Source organism: Natrix helvetica, assembly GCF_964273705.1.
Source record: "Natrix helvetica genome assembly, chromosome: 6".
NCBI classification, from domain to species: Eukaryota; Metazoa; Chordata; class Lepidosauria; order Squamata; family Natricidae; genus Natrix; species Natrix helvetica.
Window position 1 is genome coordinate 14,656,145 of NC_138553.1, and position 23,101 is coordinate 14,679,245.

General features: G+C 41.1%; 1 protein-coding gene across 2 annotated transcripts in view; it reads left to right on the top strand.

The window, feature by feature from the left end:
• Positions 1-23,101, top strand: part of DCP1B (decapping mRNA 1B) — a 68,810-nt gene that overhangs the window by 7,119 nt on the left and 38,590 nt on the right. Inside the window, exons 2-3 of one of the 2 annotated variants that reach the window (XM_081957253.1) lie at positions 207-247; positions 10,109-10,236. In XM_081957253.1, the coding sequence (XP_081813379.1) occupies positions 207-247; positions 10,109-10,236 (169 nt within the window). The remainder of the gene's footprint in view (positions 1-206; positions 248-10,108; positions 10,237-23,101) is intronic. The other variant, XM_081957254.1, reaches the window with a different exon arrangement.

Consider the following 23,101-nt stretch of genomic DNA (forward strand, 5'->3'; position numbering starts at 1 on the left):
AGACTAGGGACAAAAGTATATTGCATGTTTTGAAAAAAGAGAATTAACTTGGAGTACCTTAATGTGCTAAAAAAAGGGCAGTGAAATGACTTATACGTGTAAAAACACAAATTACTTGTCTCTTACAAAATGTACTTTTTCAATAGCTCAATTGCACGTTTGTACGACATCAGTAAAACAACTAAACAATTTTAATTTGATTTTAGGAGAAGACTGATGTGGAAGGAACACTATTTGTGTATACAAGGTGAGAGACCATTAAAATATTTTTCCCCTTGATTAAAAGTTATTAAGTCATTCCGTTCTCAAAGCAGAAGAGAAAGAGCAAAGAAATGAATTGTTTGAATCAGCCGTTGCACATTTCAAAATGTTATCTTTCCTCTGGTGCAGTTATCAAAACGCCAAATAAAATAAACCCTCTCTTGGGTGTAATAGGATGAACCGATATTTAAAATAACCTGCTCAGCAAATTTATTCTACCTTGGGATGAAATCCCTCATTGTGTCTCCTTTGAGAAAAATAGTAACATCGAAAGAATAGATTTCTTCCAAGTATTATGTAGCAGGCAGTAGAAGATTACATCTGTGTGTCTCTTTGTTTGGTGTAAACCTTTGCTGTGTTTGAGGGCCATGCCAGGGAGCTCCTACTAACAATCCAATCCTCCTCGGCAATCTTTTGATGCCATCATTCATGAGAATAATATCTTTCCTCCTCTGAAGGCAGAACTCTGCCTCCAGGCATGGAAGAGGATATTTTAAGGTTACCAGATCTGGCTGCAAAACTTAGGGCACCAGGAAATTAATTTTCTGTGTTCCTTTGCTGCCACCTAGTGGGCATCCAGAGAGTTACAGCCTGAAGTTGATATTCAAGGGGAAATTGCTTCTGAGCCCATGGTACAGGTAATCCTCCACTTTCAACAGTTCATTTAGTGACCGTTCAAAGTTACAACGGCACTGGAAAAAGGACTTATGGCCATTTTCCACACTTAAAAAGCATCCCCATGGTCACATGATCCAAATTCAGATGCTTGGCAACTGGCTCATATTTATGATGTTTGCCCTGTCCTGGGATCATGTGATCATTTTTTAGCACCTTCTGACATGCAAAATCAGTGGGAAAACCAGAGTCACTTAACAACTGTATCATGAACTGAACAACTGCAGAGATTCACTTGACAACTACGGCAAGAAAGTTCGCAAAATGGGACAAAACTCACTTAACAAATGTCTCACTTAGCAACAGGAATTTTGGGCTCAATTGTGGTCGTAAATCAAGGATCACCTGTATTTATACTCTTCACTCCCGTGGCAGTTTTGGGCTTCTTAAGCACTAACTCTCTTCTATAAAACTCCTGTTTACTTTGATCCAATTCATATTTTTCATTTCCTATATTTATTTATTTAAAACATTTATTAGAATGGAATGGAATAGAATAGAAACAGAGTTGGAAGGGACCTTTGAGGTCTTGTAGTGCAACCCCCTGCTTAGGTAGGAAACCCTACACCACTTCAGATAAATGGATATCCAACTTCTTCTTAAAAACTTGCAGTGTTGGAGCATTCACAACTTCTAGAGGCAAGTTGTTCCAGGGATCAATTGTAACTGTCAGGAAATTTCTCCTTAGTTCTATGTTGCTTCTTTCCTTTATGTAGCTGTATATTTTATAATAGACCCTGAGTGGCTCCCATTCAAAAATTAAAGCTTTTTTTGTTGTTGCAATGAATATCCAGTGTGAGTGGCATGGCAAAAGGTACTGTGATATCTCCCCTCCCCCCCGTTTCCCTCCCCCATGTGACCCAGAGGTGGTATTCAGCAGGTTCTGACCAGTTCTGGAGAACCGGTAGCAAAAATTTTGAGTAGTTCGGAGAACCGGTAAATACCACCTCTGACTGGCCCCGTCCCTATCTATTCTCTGCCTCCCCAGGTGATCGGGAGGAAATGGGGATTTTGCAGTAACTTTCCCCTGGAGTGGGGAAGGAATGGAGATTTTGCAGTATCCTTCCCCTGCCATGCCCACCAAGCCACACCCACAGAACCAATAGTAAAAAAATTTGAATGCCACCACAACAAATATGACTTCTTGCAGTAAATGTTAATGAACATTTTATTCTGGAGGTGTTGTTTTTTTTAAATTCCGGTTTGACCAATCAATCATACTTTTTCTTGCCATCTCTTCCCCACCCCCACCCCAAATATAACCCACTTCCTTTTATAAACTAAACATCTACACATCTCATTTTAAAATACTGCTTGTAAGGCCCTTTAATTTTTATGTATATAAAGGGAAGTGGAAATATTACAATAAATAAATAGCAAATGTGACATTTTGTTTTTATCAGAATCTAGATCATGCGAGCATCGACTGCAAGGTGCTAGGAATTTTGGGATTGCGGTGTTTAATAATCAAAGGAAGGAATGACCCTGAATGCCTAAGACAGGGTGTCCAAACTTGGGAATTTTAAGACTTGTGGACTTCAACTCCCGGGGAATTCTGGGAGTTGAAGTCCACAAGTCTTAAAGTTCCCAAGTTTGGACACCCCTGGCCTAAGAGTATCTGAATTTCTTGGCAATATCAGCCTGCAGCTTATTTAGCCTGAAGCGAGGGGCCATTTTAAGTCAAATGAATAAAATAAAATGATTCCCATCCTGTTTGCTTTGCTTATGAAGTATTCACAAACAAATATTTGTAAAATCCACACATTTTGTTCTTGAAAAATAACTGGTTCAGTGTGTTAAAAATAGAAGGCCTGGTGGTGATGGCAGATTGTATCTTGCAGCTGTGGCTATTTGGATAATTAAACTGGATTAGAGATTGCTGCTGCTAAAATTGAGGGGCAGACAAATGCGATTTAAAATATTAGAAGTTATCCTATTGGAGGGGACAATTAAACAAAGTGAACAATCTGCAGATGGGACGATGCCTCGATTGTTTTGTGTTTAGTTTCTTTCAGTTCCCTTTTTGTTTCTTTTGCCTTGTTTCATGCATTGTACATTCCATCTCCTGGCTCAGAATGTCCGCTGGGACTCTTGACTTGAAACAGTTCCCAGATATTTATTCTGATTCTTTTCAGTGGTATTAAATTTGGGTTCAGATTAAAATGTCCCACTAGTTTCAATTGCTGTGTGCTGAAAATGTACAGGGGAAAAAAGGAGAAATTGTGACAAAGCATCTACCCTGTTTCCCTGGAAATATGACCTCCCCGGATAATAAACCCAATCAGGCTTTTGAGTGCATGCGCTAAAATAAGCCCTCCCCCGAAAATAAGTCCTCCCTACAATATTGCAATACGGCAGCAGCCATGAGGTGACCACGCTCGCCGCCTCCTGCACCTCAAAAATAATAAGACGAAGGGCTTATTTCGGGGGGGTCAGAAGAAAATAAGACCTTGTCTTATTTTTGGGGAAACACGTTATAGAATAAATTTCTTCTTTATATTAACATAATAGGGCTGTTGGCCTGCAATCCTGTAAGCCTTGGGTAAGACATAAGGCTTAGTCTAAGTAAAAGCCATAGCTTTATACTTTATAAGGGGGAGAATCAAATGAATAAACTGGAAGGAGGCTTCAAGATTGTAAATATAAATTTGGGAACAATACAACGTTATTACTCTGCACACTCTGCTCTTTCAAGGTATGTCGCTAATAATTATATAAGTGTAAAACAACATTTAGGTCAATTCCCACCCCCCCCTCTTCCAATACCGTTCATGAAAGAAATTACTTTCTGAAAGATGATTCAGTGATGATATAAAATCTTGAAGTGGTTGGGAAATATCTTAATTATAATCAGGGACCTCTGTTGGATGGGTCAAAAGAATCAAGGTAGTGTCTTGACTATTTGTGATTATATGAGAAATGTAAAAAAAAAAAGGTGGAACTTTAATCATAAGAAAGTGGCTCGTGTGTGTCTGTCTGTCTGTCTGTCTGTCTGTCTCCCCAGAGGTAGTTCCATAGTTGGAAGGTGTAGACATTTTGGTGAGGTACCGACGTTTAGTACTGTAAGGAGCCCCAGCCTACTCCGGAGTGAAGGAGTGGAATGTCTGCCAGTTTGAAATGAGGTAATGGAATGTGAGGCAACTGGCAGTTGGAACAGAGTTCTTTTCAGGTGGGGAGGGGGAGTAGAACTCCTTAGTATCAGAGTGTGTTAATTACTGTATAAGAAATACAAATGATCTGATGGTCATAGATTCAGTCATCATCATTTTCGAATTTTAGGGTCACCGTTAATTTCATAGATGGGGCTCTTATGTAGCAGTTGGGCTTTCATATACAACCACTAGAAGGTTATGCGGGTGGAGATTATCAGTGGCAGGTCCCTCACATCAGGACCCATCCTGCCTATACCGTTCCTTTGTAGCTGAGAATAAATGGCCATGAAGAATCATCTAACTTTGATTGCTTTCTTATATAGTTCCAATATTTGAATGACAGACTACCTACAGATACATAATCTTGGTATTCACTAGGAATCAGAGATTGTTTGTTTACCCTCACAAAATGCCAATGCCGTGGGATGCAGACCTTTTACTTTTGTTCTCCTCTTCCTGTGCTACTGCCTGAACCTCCTTCATCACACACACACACACACACACACACACACACACACACACACACACACACACAGAGATTTTGTCCAATGTTTTTAGGAGGGGAAACAGGTTGCACACCAGCAGGAGTGGTATTCACTTACCAGTTTGCAAATGTAAGCACAAGCACCCCATCCACGCATGCGCTCAGCCTTTTGCGCATGCGCTTTGGCTAAAAAAGGTGCCTAAATGGGATGCTATCGATCCGGGTGGGCAGGGCCATCCGCGATTTCCATTACTGGTTTGGGCGAACCGGTCCAAACTGGCAGAATACCACCTCTGCACACCAGGCATGTGATTGTCCTATCAGTCTGCTACCTGGAGCCAGATCGTAGCTATGTAAGCAACGATATCCCATGTTTACTCAGGAGTTGGCCACTTTAAAGCCGTTTCTGGGCAACAATCTGAAGAAACTATTTGCCCTCCTGCATTTGTTGAATCTACACCATAATTTTTGTTAATGAAAAAGAAGATAATTTTTCCTTGAAACCAGTTTATGGCTCTGGACTTCTCAATTTTCTGATTAGAGAACATGATCCATGGCCTCTTTTTTTCAGAACTGCTGGTCCATATGTTTTCACGAAGTTGGACTTGAGAGCAGCTTGCAATTCAATTTGAATGAAGGAGGACCATGAATATTTAACAGTCTTTGACCCTTATTACAAGTAAAGCTTTTTGGTCTAGTTAATTGCCCTGCTGTCTTTTCCAAATTCATGAGTGAGATATTCTGAACAAATGCGTCTAGTTTACTCAAATGACATTTTGATTTATTCAGAGGGTCGTTGCATCTGCTCATGTCAGGAATATGTTAAAGCATCTAGGCGAATGCAGGCTCTGTGCCAAGTTGGAAAGTGACAGCTGATCTCCCATCATAGGACACAAAGAGTGCAGATGGATCTGGCCAAGGGGCAACCCATTCTTACATAGCAGAGACCTAGAAATGTTAAGGATGTCCAACTTTGGGGGTTTACCAACTTTTTACAAGTGCTTTCCAGATTTTGCTAAGCGTAGTGTGAAGTTTGACAAGTTGACACGTACAAGATGACTAACCCAGCTTTTGAAAAAAAGATGGCAGTTTTAAACTCAAGAACAAGCAGCTTTTCATGGCTTGAAGCTTTACTTGTCCTCCCAGCTTCTGCTCCACCCTTCAGATCTCAGCTGCCCCTTTGTTGGTGCCTAGTGATGCCTTGAATTCTTCTTTGAGCTATGGCTGCATTTTAGTCAAAATGTCTTCTCTGATTGAGTGGAACTTTGATCATAAGAATTTTGGAACATTACAGAAAGCTCAGAGCCTCACCCAATATCTGACCAGGTGGGAAGATGTTTTCTCTCACTTTAACTTCATGTAGAGAGTCACAGAGATGTCCCTTGAAAAACACTGAAGAGGCAGTTTCAACAGTATTTTCAAAAACATACTTTAGGCGGAGGTGGGCTTCAATAATTTCAGCAACAGGTTCTCTGCCCGGTTGCTGGGTGGGTGTGGCCATGGTGGGCGTGACCTAGTCAGCCTCCTGCACCACGCCGGGGGTGTTTTCACATTCCCCAGGCTCCAGAGGCTTTCCTCAAGCCTCTGGGAGGGTGAAAACCTCCTCCCCTGGACTATGGAGATCAGAAATGGGCCCGTTTCCAGCTTTCCGGAACTTCCGGGAGGCCCGTTTTCCCCCCTTCCCTGAGCCTCCACGCAGGCCTTGCACTTACGTCACATCCAAAATGGGAGACTCCTGGGAGAGGAGCGGTGGGGTGGGCGGGGCCAGCCAGGGGTGGGATTTGAAGGTTCTCTGAACCCGCCATAACGTTAGCTACAGGAACCCGTAGCAGCCCACCCCTGACTTTAAGCCCAGAAACAAAATATTAGGAACAAATTAACACTGGGTCTGCCCTATCTCTCTTGAGTATAAGACTATGTTGTAAGTCAGTCTTTCATGATCCTGTTACTATAGCAATAGCACTTAACACTTACATACTGCTTCGCAGTGCTTTATAGCCCTCTCTAAGCGGTTTACAGAGTCCGCCTATTGCCCCCAACAATCTGGGTCCTCATTTTACCAACCTCAGATGGATGGAAGGCTAGTCAACCTTGAGCCAGTCAGGATCGAACTCCTGGCAGTTGACAGAATTTGCCTGCAATGTCGCATACTAACCATTGCGCCACCATGGCTCTAATGTTGGCACCAATATCAATAAATCTAATTCCAATCAAACCTGTGGAATCTGTTTCTTGATGTGGCCTGCTTTGAAGAACTGGTTCTTTTACATTACTGCTGTTCCTAGTTCACAAGGTTAACTGCCAGATACTTCTGATGGGCAAACACAAATTTAACGTTCTCTATATGTCCTCTCCTGTCATCATTTTTAAGCCTGGTAATTTTAGCTCTCCCTTTCTGGGAAGGTATATTGCTGAGATATTGGAGGTGGCAGATAGTGAATCTTTTCAAACAGATTTACAAATGGCTTTCATGGAACCACACAGTTTGATTCTCCTTTTCCTGTGGCTGAGGAACTTCTTCACAGTGGTCAATTTTATGTTCCTCTTCCTCTCTGGTGGAAGAGGTGTTGCAATTTAGCCATGATAATATCTACAGAAATAACATTGAAGAAGGAATGCAAGAGCAATAAAGCTCTCCGGAATCCTAGCTTCAGTCCTGGGAAAGAAGTAAGAATGAGAAAGAAACTCACGTGAAATAATATTGAGTTTCTTCTTCACCCTGTTCTTTCTCCGAATTGAACTGAAGTATTACTTAAGTATACAATAGAAATGCAAGGCATGGGGTTGTTTTTGAGTCATTGCATCATTGGTTAGAGATTTCATGCAATAGTGGAAATTCAATTTTTTCACTACCGGTTCTGTGGGCGCGGCTTGGTGGGTGTGGCTTGGTGGGCATGGCAGGGGAAGGATACTGTAAAATCTCCGTTCCCTCCCGATCAGCTGGGACTCAGGAGGCAGAGAATTGATGGGGGGTGTGGCCAGTCAGAGGTGGTATTTATCGGTTCTGCAAACTACTCACAATTTCCGCTACCACCTCTGATTTCATGTCATGTCTGTCATAGAGTCGAGGATGTCTCTGCTAAGCCTATCAGTTCGCTCCAGTTATTACATTCCACCATTGGACTATAGCAGTGCTTCTCAATTATTTTCTGTCATGCCCCCCCTAGGAAGAAGAAAACATTTCGCGGCCCCCACGCGACTGTAAATAGTATCATTTGTCTATAAAATTGTTATAAGTACACCTCTGCATAACACTGTATCCTTATTAATGTATAAGAGAATAAAAAAAGAAAGAAATGTGGATCAATTTACAACAAAGAATAGCTTTATTAACTGTAGCAGAAAAGATTTAAAGGAGCACAGGATTTAAAGGAACACAATATTAAAAAAAACTTTAACCTGCAAAACAAAAATATATAAAATAATTTGAGCTGAGCCCCCCTTTACGGAGCCTCGCGCCCCCCCTGGGGGGCCTGCCCCACTATTTGAGAAGCACTGGACTATAGGATACAATTTCCCTGGACTTTATTATTGATTTCCCAGATGTGCAGAGTTTTATGACCATTCTACCGATAGTGGATCCGTTTAGAAACGTGACTCATTTTATTACTTCTAAAGAGCTAGCCATCTGCTATGGAAACCGCCTGGCTGTTTCTAGGCCTCGTTTTTAGGGACTTGGTAAATTGTGTGACCTCATCTCAGGGCTCTCAATTTCCATCTCAATTCTGCAAAGATCTTTTTCAATTACCGGACATTAATATTCATCTGTCATCAGCACATCACCAAGAATTGAAGGGGAACATCGTGTAGAATAACGCGACATCAAAACAATATTTGCATTGCTAAATATCATATCCACAGAACAGTTGGGCAGGCTTGTTGCCATTTGCAAAATTTGCACATAGCAACTTTGCATTCCTCTGCTGCAGTGTTTCTCAAACTTGGCGACTTTAAGTCCTGTGGACTTCAACTCCCAGAATCCCCCAGCCAGCATAGCTGGCTGGGGAATTCTGGGAGTTGAAGTCCACAGGACTTAAAGTCGCCAAGTTTGAGAAACACTGCTCTACTGCCATGGCTCCTTCCCAGCGAATTGTGGCTTTCGCCCACACCGTTTATCCGCCAGACTCCTGCCTCGCTGAGAAAGACACAGCACAGCTCATCTTAAGGCAATGATGGCAAACATTTTCGGCACCGAGTGTCCAAACCGGAATCTTCGGGTTTCCGGCACTCTGGCTCGTGCGAAGACCAGCTAGCCAGTGCGCGTGCGAGTGCCGGAAAGCAGAAGAGTAGCTGGCGATGGTGCATGTGGCCAAAGAGAGGGCTCTGCGTGCCACCTCTGGCATAGGTTCACCATCACGGTCTTAAGGGAATAGTTAGATTTGGATAAGGGTAGGTGATGTTTATGGGACACAGAACCACCAGTGAGGACTTCAATGGGACTGCTGTGGGCAAATTAATATGATTTTTCATTCAGGTTCTACCTTCTTCCCATCATTCCAAGAAACTCAACTCAAAGTTTTTTGGGGGCCCTCCCCTGTGAGAGGTCAAATCAGCCTGGCAGGCTTTCATTTGCAATTGTCCACTATTGTGAAATACAGCGTTTCAGATTTTAGATACGGAAGAAGGTTTGAAATACTTACATCACTGGAAGGGCTATCCTGACATAGAACGTTTGTGGGAAGTGGAGATGGACAGGTTGTCCTCACTTAACGACCATTTGTTCAGCAAAATTATGGTGTGTCAGCCTTCCCAGATAAGCCAGACAGGAAACAATGACCAACTCTGAGAAGCAAGCTGTTCCATTGATTAATTGCTCTTTATTCCAAATTTCTCCTTAGTTCCAGGTTGAATCTCTCTTTAATGAGCTTCCACGCGTTGCTTCTTGTCCTGCCCTCGGATGCTATGGAGAATAAGTCAACCCCTCCCTCTCTGTGATTGCCCTTCAAGTACTGGTACTTGAGGCAGCACTTCTTTGTTGAAGTTAAAAAATTCTGAGAGAATAATAAGTTGCTTGAAGTCTCAAAAATTTCTGATTATAAGAGTATTGGTACTTGAAAAGTTTTAAAAATATTTATCATACTATAACTCAGGGGTATCAAACTCAAGGCCCGGGGGCCAAATGCGGCCTGCAAGGTGTTTAGATCTGGCCCGAGGGGCTGCCTTGGAAACAGTGAAGGACCGGCCCGCGGGGCTTCTGCCAGTGAAAATGGCTGCCATTATGGCCCCTCCGAGCTCCATTTTCACTTGCAGAGGGTTGCAGGGCCGCCACAGCCAGAAACAGAGCTCACAAGGGCTTTGCGTGGCCCCCGCCCCAAACACCATTTTCGCTGGCAGAGGGTTGCAGGAGGCCGTTGCAGCCGAAAACGGAGCTCAGGAGCCCATTTTCACTGGCAGAGTCCTCAGGCCACTACAGGTGCCCCTGACACGAGTGACGTCGAGCTGGCCATGCTTACCCTGGCTATGCTCACCCCGGCCCCCCAAGGAACTGAATTATTTTTACTAGATAGTTGATGGTTTCCATATTGGTCATTTTCAGATCAGCTTCACCCAAGTATGGATTTACCATTATGAATAGGCTGAGCATGGAAAATCGGACAGAACCCATCACAAAAGATCTGGATTTCCAGTTGCAGGATCCTTTTCTACTCTACAGAAATGCTAAATGTGAGTAGCTTACTAGCGCATGAGCAAAATGAATTGTTATATAAAATGACTTTCTTATACGCTGCTTCTAAACATCTACGCACCATATTTTTCGGAGTATTAAGACACACCGGAGTATAAGGCAAACCAAGATTTTGAAGAGGCAAATTAAAAAAAAATGTTTTTGCACTTTGCAGACCTCCCCAAAATGGCACATTTTTTGTGAAAACGGGCCCGTTTTTTTTTTGTCAAAAAAAAAAAAAAAAAGGCATGCATAGCCTTTAGGAGGCTTAAAGTGTGCTCCTGGGGGCTGGGAGGGGCAAAAACGGCCTGTTTTTCACTCATTTTTGCCCTCTCCAGCCCCCAGGAGCACTCTGGAAGCCTCCTAAAGGCTCTGCATGGCCATTTTTGCAAAGGGGGTGGGGTTTCGGGAGGCAAAAAATGCGGTATTTAGTGTATAAGATGCACCCAGATTTTCAGCCTCTTTTCTGAGGGAAAAAGGTGCGTCTTATACTCCGAAAAATATGGTATTTAGAAAAGTATGTTTCAGTAGTTTATCAAGGAGCATGTTTCAGTACTCGTAGAAGAGATTGTGAATAAAGAAAATTGTAAAGTTTTTTTTTCCTTCTTAGGCTGCACCTCTGCAGTTCTCTACATCCGCATAATAAGTAAGCCCTATGTCAGAGAATAGTACAAATTTCTGCAAACAACCGTTAAGAAAGTATTTTAAATATTGCTAATAATTGCACTGCATATTTTCTCTAGTTCTTTAGCAAGGGCCCAAAATGGAATGCAAAGAAGGTGTTTAAGCAAGTAGGCTCAGTTCTGTCAGTCTGTTCTCCTAAATACTGGATTAGGCAAAAGATAGTAAAACTTAGGAGGGTAAATTGTCCTGAAGAATGGCTGACTTGCCCTTATCTCTTTCTAATCATGAAAGCAGTTATAACCAGGAAAAACTGTACTTGTAAAATAGATATGAATAGTCTACAACAGATTAAGAAAGCTGCTGTTAGAAAAAGGTAACTGAAAAATGGGCAGGGGATAACAGGTAGTCCTCGACTTACGCCCGCGCTTGAACCCAAAATTTCTGTTGCTAAGCGAGGCAGTTAAGTGAGTTTTGCCTTATTTTGCAACCTGTCTTGCTATAGTTGTTAAGTGAATATGTTAGTAACACAATTGTTAAATCAGACTTTCCTATGGGTTTTGCTTGTCAGAAAGTCACAAAAGGTGATCACATGACCCCGGAACACTGCAAGCATCATAAGTGTGAACCGAATGCCAATCATCCGAATGGCGATCCCTGACCATGGAATGCTGCCATGGTCTTAAATGTGAAAAATGGTCAATAGTCACTTTTTTCAGTGCTGTTGTAACTTTGAACACTCACTAAACCAGGTGTCCCCAACCTTTTGGACCTCAACAGTGGTGGGTTCTGGATCCCGGTGCAACCGGTACGGTGCAATGGGGCCGGGTGTCGGCCACATCCACGCGTGATGCGTACTTACCACCTGTGACGCTCCAGCTGCTCACCGGAGCATCGTGCAGGTACCGTACGCTCCATGTATGTATGTGCGAAACCTTGATTGGCTCAAATACCGGTAAGGAGGACAGGTGGATGGGTGGGCCCTCCGGAGCACCGTACCAGAACGATACTTCCAGCAGGCACCGGTATGTCCGTACCGGGTCGTATCGGTCGTATCCCACCACTGGACCTCAAGAGACCACTAAATTCATAATTTTAAATCCTGTGGATCACTAATATGATCTGCCTAATGACTGGCTGGGTGGGTGTGTCCAACTTGATGTCACTTACGTCGAGGGGCGCCTCACTGGCCTCTTACTTGCCCCTCCCCTCCCTAGCACTCCTTGCTGACCTGGGCTCATTAGGGCCCCAATAGGAAGCTGTTGTTGGAGCTAAGCAGCCACCACGAGAAAGAGTTGTCAAAATAGCTGGCTCTGTTCAAATTGGATCTGAACATAGTTTATAATGCCATTTGGCTGGCATATTCAACTCTTGAAAAAGTTGAGAAAAATTAAATTGTCTTCTAGGTGACTAATGTTTCAATCGGAGAAAAATATATGTAGTGAGAACTGAATTGTGGAATACTTGGTGCAGCAAACATCCAGATAAGCAGGGATTAACACCAGGCAAACAATCCAGCAGAAAACAATGTGTACACACACACACACACACACACACACACACACACACACACATACATAAAGCAAATTTGATGTTACCTAGTTGGGTAATGCAACATCTGCAAGCAAACAACCAAGCTCAGACAACATAAAAATATGATTTTCTTCACGGATTTTCTACCCCTAAATATATATTAAGTAAAATATATTTAAGACTGGTGGCCCCTCATCCAAATAACACGTCTAGATTTTCAAGATCAGTCAAGGTCAACTACGTAGGTACTGCTATCTTAGCTGGGTGAAATAAAACAAAACATGGTAATTAAGGGCTTTTTCTTTTCTTTTCTCATGTTATGAAAGAGCTGTATATATAGACAAATATCTCAGTTTAATATGCTAAGATATAATCTTCTGAAAGCAATCTTGTTTACCTTTATTGTTAATTACTTAGAATATATTGTTTGCTGTTTTCCTTCAGTGAATACTCTCCCTATTTCAATTCAAAATGTTTATTTAAAAACAGCTTCGCTTAATCTGTAAGTACAAATAAACTCAATGATAGCTATTTTCTTGGTCTAGCTAACTGTAGCTGGGAAGTAAAATTATTGCTTACTGTAAGAAAATTACCTTTTTTATGCCCTGTTATTAAATTGGCTAGTACTTAAATTCTATGAACTATATTTCTGTTGTGTATAATTTTGACTAACATTCTGTCTGCATTTAATGCTGGTTAACCCGTTCTTTATATTATAAAATGAGAATGTGATATTTTAAATAAAATTTTAGAAATAAGTAATTTTAAAAAGTAAGTGGATTATTAATCAGAAACATGGGATGCAAATTAAGAGTTGAAATTGCATAGGCCTCATGATTTTGGATTAAAATTCATCAGTCACTATTGTCTGTGCTAGCTAAGTCTGGTGAGAATTGAAGTTTCTTGACATTTAGAGAGTATGTACAGGTATGTATTATTATTAGATTTTTAATGGCTAGTAATGAATTTTGAAAGTTGAAGTCCACAACTTGAAGATTTCATGGTTGAGAAATAGCATGATTTGAAAAGAAGAGTTTCCTTGATCCTCATGGACTTTGCAAAGCCACTTTGCAAAAATTAGTGGCGGTATCAAAATATCTATGTAGCTTTCCAAAAATTCTGGTAATCAGTTGAAGTTCTCCTGTGCCTGGATTAAAACCTGGATTTTAAGGAGAGGTGGATACAATTCTGTTCAGAACATACTCTATAGTTAATAATATTTAACCATGGGAACACTGAAATTAGCTTGCCAGCAACATTATTTAGTTGTAAACCATACTTGGATTAGTGTTACGGTATTTCAATAGTTGATCCAGCTGTTGCATTTCCAAATTAGTAGAAATGATTGATGGGTTCTTAAACAGCTGTCCTGCATATGCTGTTTTTTTTTCTTGTTCAGTTTTCTTATTCCATAGCAAGAGCTATTCTCCCAGAATATTATTCCAAGTTGTGAAGTGTCACACAATAATAAAGTTCTTTGATTGTCGTCCGCACAAAGTTTTTTGAATAGCAAAATGATAACTTTAGTGAATAATCAAGCTCCATAAATGAGATGATTTAGCAAGCCATTTCTAATACATTTCACTTGGATTTCAGATTAGGTTAACAAGTATCGTTGGTTTTAGGTGGGTATCATGAGAAGTAAAATAGGTGGCATATACAAGGACTTTTTCGCGGTCTTCCTTACATAAGTCTGAACAGCGTTACGATAAAATTGCTAGAGTGGAATATTTTCCAAGCAAAAGCTCGGAGGCTAAAAAAATACAGAACTCTGTATGCTTTTCAACTGATCTTTCAAGGCATCTACTGGTAGTCCTCGACTTACGACCACAACTGAGCCGAAAATATATGTTGCTAAGTGAAACATTTGTTGAGTTTTGCCCATTTGACGACCTTTCTTGCCCCAGTTGTTAAGTGAATCATTGCAGTTGTTAAATTAGCAATACAGTTGTTAAGTGAATCTGGTTTTCCCATTGACTTTGTCGGAAGGTTGCTAAAGCGAATTGCATGACCCTGGGACATTGCAACCGTCATAAATATGAACCAGTTGTCAAGTGGTTAGGATTAAAGTTCCCGAATTTTGACTATGTGACCGTGGGGGATGCTGCAATGTGGGAAATGGTCAGAAGTCACTTTTTTTGGTGCCGCTGTAATTTTGAACAGCCACTAAATGAACTGTTTTAAGTTGAGGACTACCTGTAGTACTATTCAACTGCAGCAATTATAGGTGTACCTGCTGAAGACTAGAACTCTATACACACACACACACACACACACACACACACACACACGCAGTGGCTCAATGGCTAAAACACTGAGCTTGTCGATCAGAAGGTCAGCAGTTCAGCGGTTCAAATCCCTAGTGCTGTGTAACGGAGTGAGCTCCCGTTACTTGTCCAGCTTCTGCCAATGTAACAGTTCAAAAGCATGTAAAAATGCAAGTAGAAAAATGGGAACCACCTTTGGTGGGAAGGTAAGAGCGGTCTGTGTGCCTTCATCGTTTAGTCATGCCGGCCATATGACCATGGAGACGTCTTCGGACCCCCTAGAGTTGGGAACGTGTGTGTGTGTGTGTGTGTGTGTATATGTATATGTGTGTGTGTGCGTGCGCACGTGCGTGTTGCATTTGTGCTGATAACAAAGGCAACATTAAAAAAATGGCTTTCTGCCTGGATGGCTCCTAGAATGAGCTGAAAGAGAGAAAAGGGAAGCAGTATGCTCCCTCCCATATTTTGGCATACCAGGGGTTGTGACACAATGCATGCATGCATACACACACACACACACACACACACACACACATATTTGTTTTCTTAGATTTTCAGGGGTGTAGGTATGCTATACAAGGTATGCTGGTCTTGTTGTATTCAGGTCTTTTCCCGTGTAAGATCTTACACGGGAAAAGACCCGAATACAAGACCAACATGTGTGTGTGTGTGTGTGTGTGTGTGTGTGTGTGTGTGTGTACACACACACACGTTAACAGTATTTATGTATGTGTGTGTATGTATATGTATGTATGTATGTATGTATGTATGTATATGTATATATGTAAGTATGTGTACACACACACACACTGTGTTTCCTCGACAATCTGTGAGTTTATACCTAATTCAGATGTAAGGGTTTTCGGCTACAACTTCATGCTTAATATTATATCAGAGTAAAACTCTGCCATGTGAGAAGAGATGAATTCAAGAGCCTAAGATAATAAAAGTATGCAGACTGTCAGCAGTCAGCACCAGTTTTGCATTGGGTGTTTTTTCCAACTTCATTGTAGAGTTTTGAACCCATGTGAAAGATTATGTGATGGAATTTTATTTTGTTTAGCTTTTTAAAGATGTGCGATTCATACGAGCAATTAGCTCATTTAAAACTGTTTTCCCTTCATGAAGTTCAGCAGATAGGTAACATTTCAGTTTGTTTGAAAATTTGGGGGGAGGGGTTGTGGTGTTGGTGTTGAAATATACTACTAGGTGGGAGAATTCTAGACATTTCTTAAAGATAAGATAGACCACGTTAAGCAGACAGAAGTAGAAGTTGGAATACTGCTTTATTTTTAAGAAGGATATTTCAAATGTCTTTCTATTTGTGTTCTATTTTGCCATTGAATCCTTACAGACAGAAGTGATTTTATGCAACAAGATAAAAATCAAAATTTGGTGTGACTTTGGTGTGACCTTACTAAAGTACTATTGAAATATGAAATATGGGGGGAAAAACCTGTAATATTTGAAAAACAATGATTCCTTGTATCTTTTAAAGTCACGACTGCCATTCGTTAAGCTGTTGTTATGTTTAAGGCACAAATTGCAATTTTAAATTTAAAGAATAATAAATGGGAAGGGCTTGGAGAATAACAAGCTTCAAAAGAATAGCCAGATATTTTTTATCTTCAGAGAAAATAAAAACAAAACTGTACATTGAATTGATGCACGTGAAAGTTTTAATCTTAAAATGTATAAATCTCCTCTTTTGAATTAGATTATAGCCCGTACTTTCTAATCCCAATTATATTAGACAGCGCAAAGCAATTCTTTATTTCGATATATAGTAGTATACCTATTTAATATTGTAAAGTCTATAATTTTCATATTCCCCTAGCAAATTCACTGTAGTATCTTCTCCGGATAGAAGCCCATTCATATTAATTATTATTTTGATTTGCTGAGCCCGGATTGCTCTGAAGACAACTATTAGAAAATATATAATCTGAACTTTAAACCTGGCTCTTCACTATCCCAAAACAGAATTTGAAACAAAATATACCGCCATCAAGTAAGAATTTTATTTTTGTAGAACCCATTACTGGGAATCCTTACCTCCGGGTGAAATATAGAAGCAGCTGAGTTGAGTTTCTTGAACCATCTTGCCCGCATATTTCACCCCAGGTTCCCCCGGCTGATGTGCTGTTAGGGGACGATATGCTGATGTAGCTTTGCGAACGAGGGTCTGAAACATCTTCTTCTGAATTCAACAATCCAGATCGATAAAACGGATAAGTAACAGGAATGGTGCTCTAACCTAACGCTATACAAAAAATAAATAAATTGCTATCTGGTCAAAGTAGTTAGGGGGCCACAAAATATGTGGCAAATAATAGCCAAATTGGGTTAACGTTCCTCCTCCCCAAATACCGTTAGGAAGGTACTTTTAAATAAAGTTCTGTGCAATTTTGGGGGGTTCTTTTTAGGTTTCCCTTCCAGGTTGTTCTTTAAAGTCTGTGCCTTGTGGTTGCTTGCAGTCCCTTTCTCCTTCTGTTAGTTTTACAGGAAAACTTATATTGAGAAGTGGAGTTAATGGACTCCATCTGCCTGTCAGTTCATCACCTCCCTGAGCCATGGAGGCTTCTGGTTGTCATACATCATCACCACCTTGGCAGTTTCTGATAACTTAGCCTTGTTTTTGAAGATAGAGTTTTTGAGGTTTCTGGGTTTTGCCTACTGAGAGAACATATTTTCCCCGAGCCATAAGTTGTATATTAAAGATATTGGGAACCAGAGCAATTGGGTTATGACGTAAGCCCAGGGAACTTAATGAGTTAATATGCAATGCAGAACATGCAGGGGCATTTCCTGAACCTTACCTATATATATGCCTTGATATAAAGGGTTTGTTCCAGGGCAGCGCATTCACATATTTTCCAGCAATTTAAAAAAAATAAAAATAAGTGAAGGATAGCATCCCCTTAAAAGGAAAGGCATGCAGTCCATTTTGTAATGATGCAACCTTTCTGGTGAAATTATCTTGAGGTTGCAAGTGGCTTCACAGACTGAGCTCAGGAGACGGTAAAGAGGCTCCATTGTTTGTTTCTTGGGAACATAAATCATGCAGTGGACAACACGGCTTTCGCTTTATTGTAAGACTTCATAGATTGATGGATGCAAGTCTGTCTCGTCTCCTCCAGACCAGAGAGAGAGAGAGAGAGACAGAGGGCGTCTTCCCATAAAATATTCTTTCTTATTGTATATACTATATCCTAACAGGCCTCTGGGTTTTGTTTGAAATTCCCCTTGTTTCTGTTTTTAGAACATAATTTAAAGGACCTTTAAATTTAAAGGACCACTTTGCTCTTCTGAGCCCATGATCTTGGAATATATCGATCAGTTGTCTTTTAACCGAGAAGTGGAAGCCACAGTGCAGCATTATTAAGTCACTGCATACTTTTATAGCTGTTTGTTTTTGTCTACGTACAGCCACATACCCACTACAGACTTCCCGGTTATGTAGGGAGATTTCTAATCTGTATCTGGTTATATTTGGGCACGAAGGACTTGACTTGCTTTGTGGCTCTCTTTTAAGCTTTTCTTTTTGGATCCAGAATGTCAAGTGTGTTAAGAGGTATTTGGCACCCATTAGAAAATATGCAGCTACACCTAAGTGTGGACAATTTGCATGGCAAAATAGTAAGGCTCTTCATCATGTAAAACAGGAGAAGATGTGCCCCACTGATATATTTAAGCTTCTTAAGGAGATGAGAAACCATGGAATAGTTACTTTACTAAGTACAGTACAGATAGTCTCCAGGTTACAACAGGTCATTTAGCAATGGTTCAAAGTTACACTAATTCCCCCAAAGGTACTTACGACCCAGTCCCAAAGTTAGGTCTGTTGCAGCACTTCTGCGGTCATTCATCCTTGTGACCAACTGGAGATGTTGCAACATGTGTCTCCCCCCTTCTATTTCTTCACCATCCTGCCCTGTTGGGTCCCCTAGGCACTGGGTCTGCTTTGCCACTCCAATCATCTCCACCCATTACCGATTGCTCACCTACGTTTCGAAGCTCTCCAGAGCTCAGAAGATTGGGGTACAGAAGGAGGAGGTGCCACTCCCTCCCTGGGCCATGTAGCAGAATTCCACCAGCGGCCATCACTGAGGGGAGGGAAGGCTGGTGACTAGCGAGGAAAAGAAAACCCAAGAGTTTTGCCAGCATCTCAGAAAAAGACGACTGCTTGTGGAATTCTGCCATGTTGCCCAACAATGGAACTCTCTCTGTCCTCCTTCTGTACCCCAATCTTCTGAGCTCTGGAAGCTTCGAAAGGTAGGTGAGCAATCGATGACGATGGTGGTGGTTGGAGGGGCGGGAAGGAAGCCTAAGCAGCTGTGGAGGCCTCAAGGGGTGGGAAGCGGAGCATGGGGTATCTCGGGTTGGAAAAGGCCTTGGCGGTTGGAGGCAGGTTTGCTTGTGCCTGGGCTAGAGACTCTCCTATACCTGAGGCACCTCATATTCTACTCAATGACCCACACATTTGTTTAACAAATTGTATTGAGGCTAGTAGGGATAGGGACATGTTAAGTGAGGTGGTTCAGTTAACACCCTCCCAACTTTTGATTGTAATGGGTAGGCTCCATTATGGTCATAACTCGAGGGTTCAGATTTTACCAGGCTCAGGGTGGACTCAGCCTTCCATCCTTCTGAGGTGGGTAAAATGAGGAACCAAATTATTGGGGGCAATATGTTGACTCTGTAAACCGCTTAGAGAGGTTTGTAAAAGCAACGTGAAGCGGTATATAAGTCTAAGTGCTACTGCTATTACCTGTATTAGTAATGAATTCTTAACAGGAGATGAAAGATGCAGAGTTTGTCTGTAAACTAGTATCCTGTTCTAGCCAAAGGGAAGATTTATTTGTTCTATCTATCTATCTATCTATCTATCTATCTATCTATCTATCTATCTATCTATCTATCTATCTATCTATCATCTATCTAAACGTGTGTGTGTGTGTGTTCCAGCATAACTGTGGAACTCCTCGAGCAATTCCAACCAAACTTGGTACAGGGATGACCTAACCTCTTCAAACCAATACTGTGGGGGTAAAACACCCCTAAAGCCCCTCGGGGGGTGTGTTCTGTTAAGATAGAGCCTGTTGTGCCATAAAATGGCTTCTACTGTACAGCGCAGTGGAGTTGCCATGGTAACGGCTTCACAGTACTCCACAAGGGGGCTCCCTCTAGTAAGGGGGAAAATCCAACACCAGAAATTACATTTGGTCCAGACATTTTTCCCTTATAAATAAATACCCAGACAACACCGGGTTATCAACTAGTAAATAAATAAAATACTTTTATAGTTTACAGAGCAAGCTAAGCAACAAATCGTAATTTATAAATCACAGTAATTGATTCACCCAGCATTCTGGGCCAAAACCAAACTACATCATCAATACAATATTTATATACAATATTTATTTATTTATATTGTGAAAAATATAAATATATATTGTGAAAAAGCAATGATACGTTCCCCTGTTAGTTGTGTTCATAGGCTTGTCCTGTAATTTTGTATATATTTAGAGGTACATTTGATATTCCTCGAATTATATTTCTGCCTCACATGGATAAGAAAGGAGGCTTAATATCAATTACCTGTTGGCAAAATTCCAATTAATATCTTTTTTTAAAAAAATCAGCCACTTTTTAAATCTTCTATGAAAAAAGTATTTTTAATAAAGGTATATCAGCAATGGAAGAGATCTCTGAAAAGATATAGGTTATGTTCTAGAAACTAAATCTAAACCTAATTGTCAGGGTTCCGACAGATGCCCTAATTAAATCATGAGCTTCGAGCCAAGCTTCAAAAGAAATCCAGTTATTTATTAGGAACTTTATGTCGGCATGTTCCCAAGTGAAGCCAGCTCTGACCCACGTAATTAAGACCTCAAACACACCCTGTTTCCCACCTCCCCCCAGGGTGTGTCATCAATCACATTTGCTGAGAAAATTTCGCGGGTTGTAGAGATCACTCCCCTCCAACCGCTGTAGGTAACCCTGGGATACAACCTTGAGAGAGATAAGTCTGGAATGTGCATCTGTCTTTTGCTGCCATGCCATTTCATCGGTTTTCCCCTCCCCCTTTTCCTATGGCAACTCGAGAGCAGGCCAGGGGTGCATTGTGGGTTAACACTAATACTAAACTAAAGTAAACTAAACTAAACTAAACTAAACTACTGTAGGGCGGTACAGAGTCCCTCTGTGAGGCTGATGGGCAGTTAATAAGTTTGATTAAAAAAAATAAAAGTAAAATAAAATAATTACAGCCCTACAGTTAGTGGAACCACTTTTTATTTCTTTTGTCATTTAATTTATGTATTTTGTAATTATTTTATTTTATTTTATCTGGAAAGAGTTATAATAGGAAAACTCTACCTCTTCCTCCCCCAAAGAAGTAGCTGGAGTTTTATTTTCCTTCAGCAGGAGCAGTGGTTTCATAGTTCCTTCAACTGATTAGAAAGAACTGTATATTTTAAAAAGCATAGTGTTTTTTTTTCCAGCAACTACTAGAACTTGGGCCAATTTTGGATTCACAGACTACGCAAGATTGGGTGTGGTTGACGCTTGGAAGACAGATCACTGGGGATTCCCAGGGCTGTAGACTAAACAAAACAACAACAAAAATGAGAAGACAGGGACAAAGTACTTCTGTAGTGTTGTCAAGAAAACTGCATGGATGCATAGTAAAAGTCATTGCATAGTCTGGGGCATTTCCCCCCCCTCTTATTACTTTTTTTTTTTTTTTTAAAGAAAAAGACATGTTGCTTTTGTTGTTTGTTTGCAGCTGCAGTGTCAAAGAATCCTCAACCGATGAAAAATGCAATTATTTTTCAAGCAAAATACTTCCCTCTTGCAGTCTAAGTATACGGGTGAGCAGACAGGATTGCAGAAGGCAGTATGGGAGAGATGAGAAGAATGGACAGGCTGGGAAGTGTCAAGTAAGGTTGGAGAAGGCAGTAAAGATGGCAGGTGATAGGCAAGTTGTGGAGACGTCGGAAAATACTGAGGACTTAAATTCGGCAGAGGAAGATAATGAGTGGATAAAGACGATTGGAGATGGCAGGAGGAGGCAAACCGTAGCATAAGACAAAAAGTGATGAACAATGGTCTGTCATGGCCTGATTATCTATCTTTCTATCTATCTATCTATCTATCTATCTATCTATCTATCTATCTATCTATCTATCTATCTATCTATCATCTATCTATCTCATCTATCTATCATCTGTCTGTTTGTATCTCGGCCTGTCCGTCCATCCATCCATCCATCCATCCATCCATCCATCCATCCATCCATCCATCCATCCATCCATCTATCTATCTATCTATCTATCTATCTATCTATCTATCTATTCTATCTAGATCATCTATCTATCATCTGTCCATCCGTCCATCCATTTATCCATCTATCTCATCTATCCTATGCCGATGTTACCAGTGGTGGGTTTCCAATTTTTAAACTACCGGTTCGGCTGCCCTCCCGTGGGTGCTTGCATATGTGCATGATGCTTTTGCACATGCGCATGTGCGTGACATTTCTGTGCATGCACATGCGTGTGACGCTTCTATGCATGCACATGTGTGTGATGCTTCTATGCATGTGTGCGACGCTTCTGCCCATACGTGTGACGCTCTGTGTCTCTCGACGCTGCTACTATTGGTTCAGCCAAATCGGGCCGAACCAGGAGTAACCCACCACTGGATGTTACCCAGGGGACTACAGTGCTAATGCAGAGTACTTATTTGGCTGCCTTACGACTGCTAGCCCATTTGATTCAGACTTGTGCAAGAAAGATGAACGGCATCCTGCAGTGTCATCCGAGACTTTCTCTCTCCACTGAAGTCGCCTCGCAAACGGGTGTCACATCTTGGAAGGTCCAGTGCTGGCAAGAATCTGACATCCGCCACAGAGCACCAGCTCATCTTCCCACCAAAGTAGTGCCTATTTATCTACTTGCATATGACATGCTTTTGAACTCCAAGTAGTCCTTGACTTACAAACATTCATTTAGTGACTGTTCAAAGTTACAACGGCACTGAACCAAGTGACTTATGACTGTTTTCACACTCACAACAGTTGCAACAGCCTCATGGTCTGATCGACATTCTGACCCTTGGCAACTGGCATGTATTTATGACAGTTGCCGTGTCCTGGGGTCATGGGATCAGCGTTTGCGATCTTCTGCCAAGCAAAGTCCACGGGGAAGCCAGGTGCACTTAACATCCATATTACTAACTTAACAACTGCAATGATTCCCTTGACCACTGTGGCAAGATAGGTTGTAAAATGGGGCAAAACGTACTTAACAACTGTCTTGTTTAGCAATGGAAATTTTGAACTCAGTTGTGGTTCTAAGTCAAAAACTAGATGTACAAATATGTAGGACATAAAGCATTTTAGCCTGTTGCTGCTGTGTGTTTCTAATTGTTGATGTAA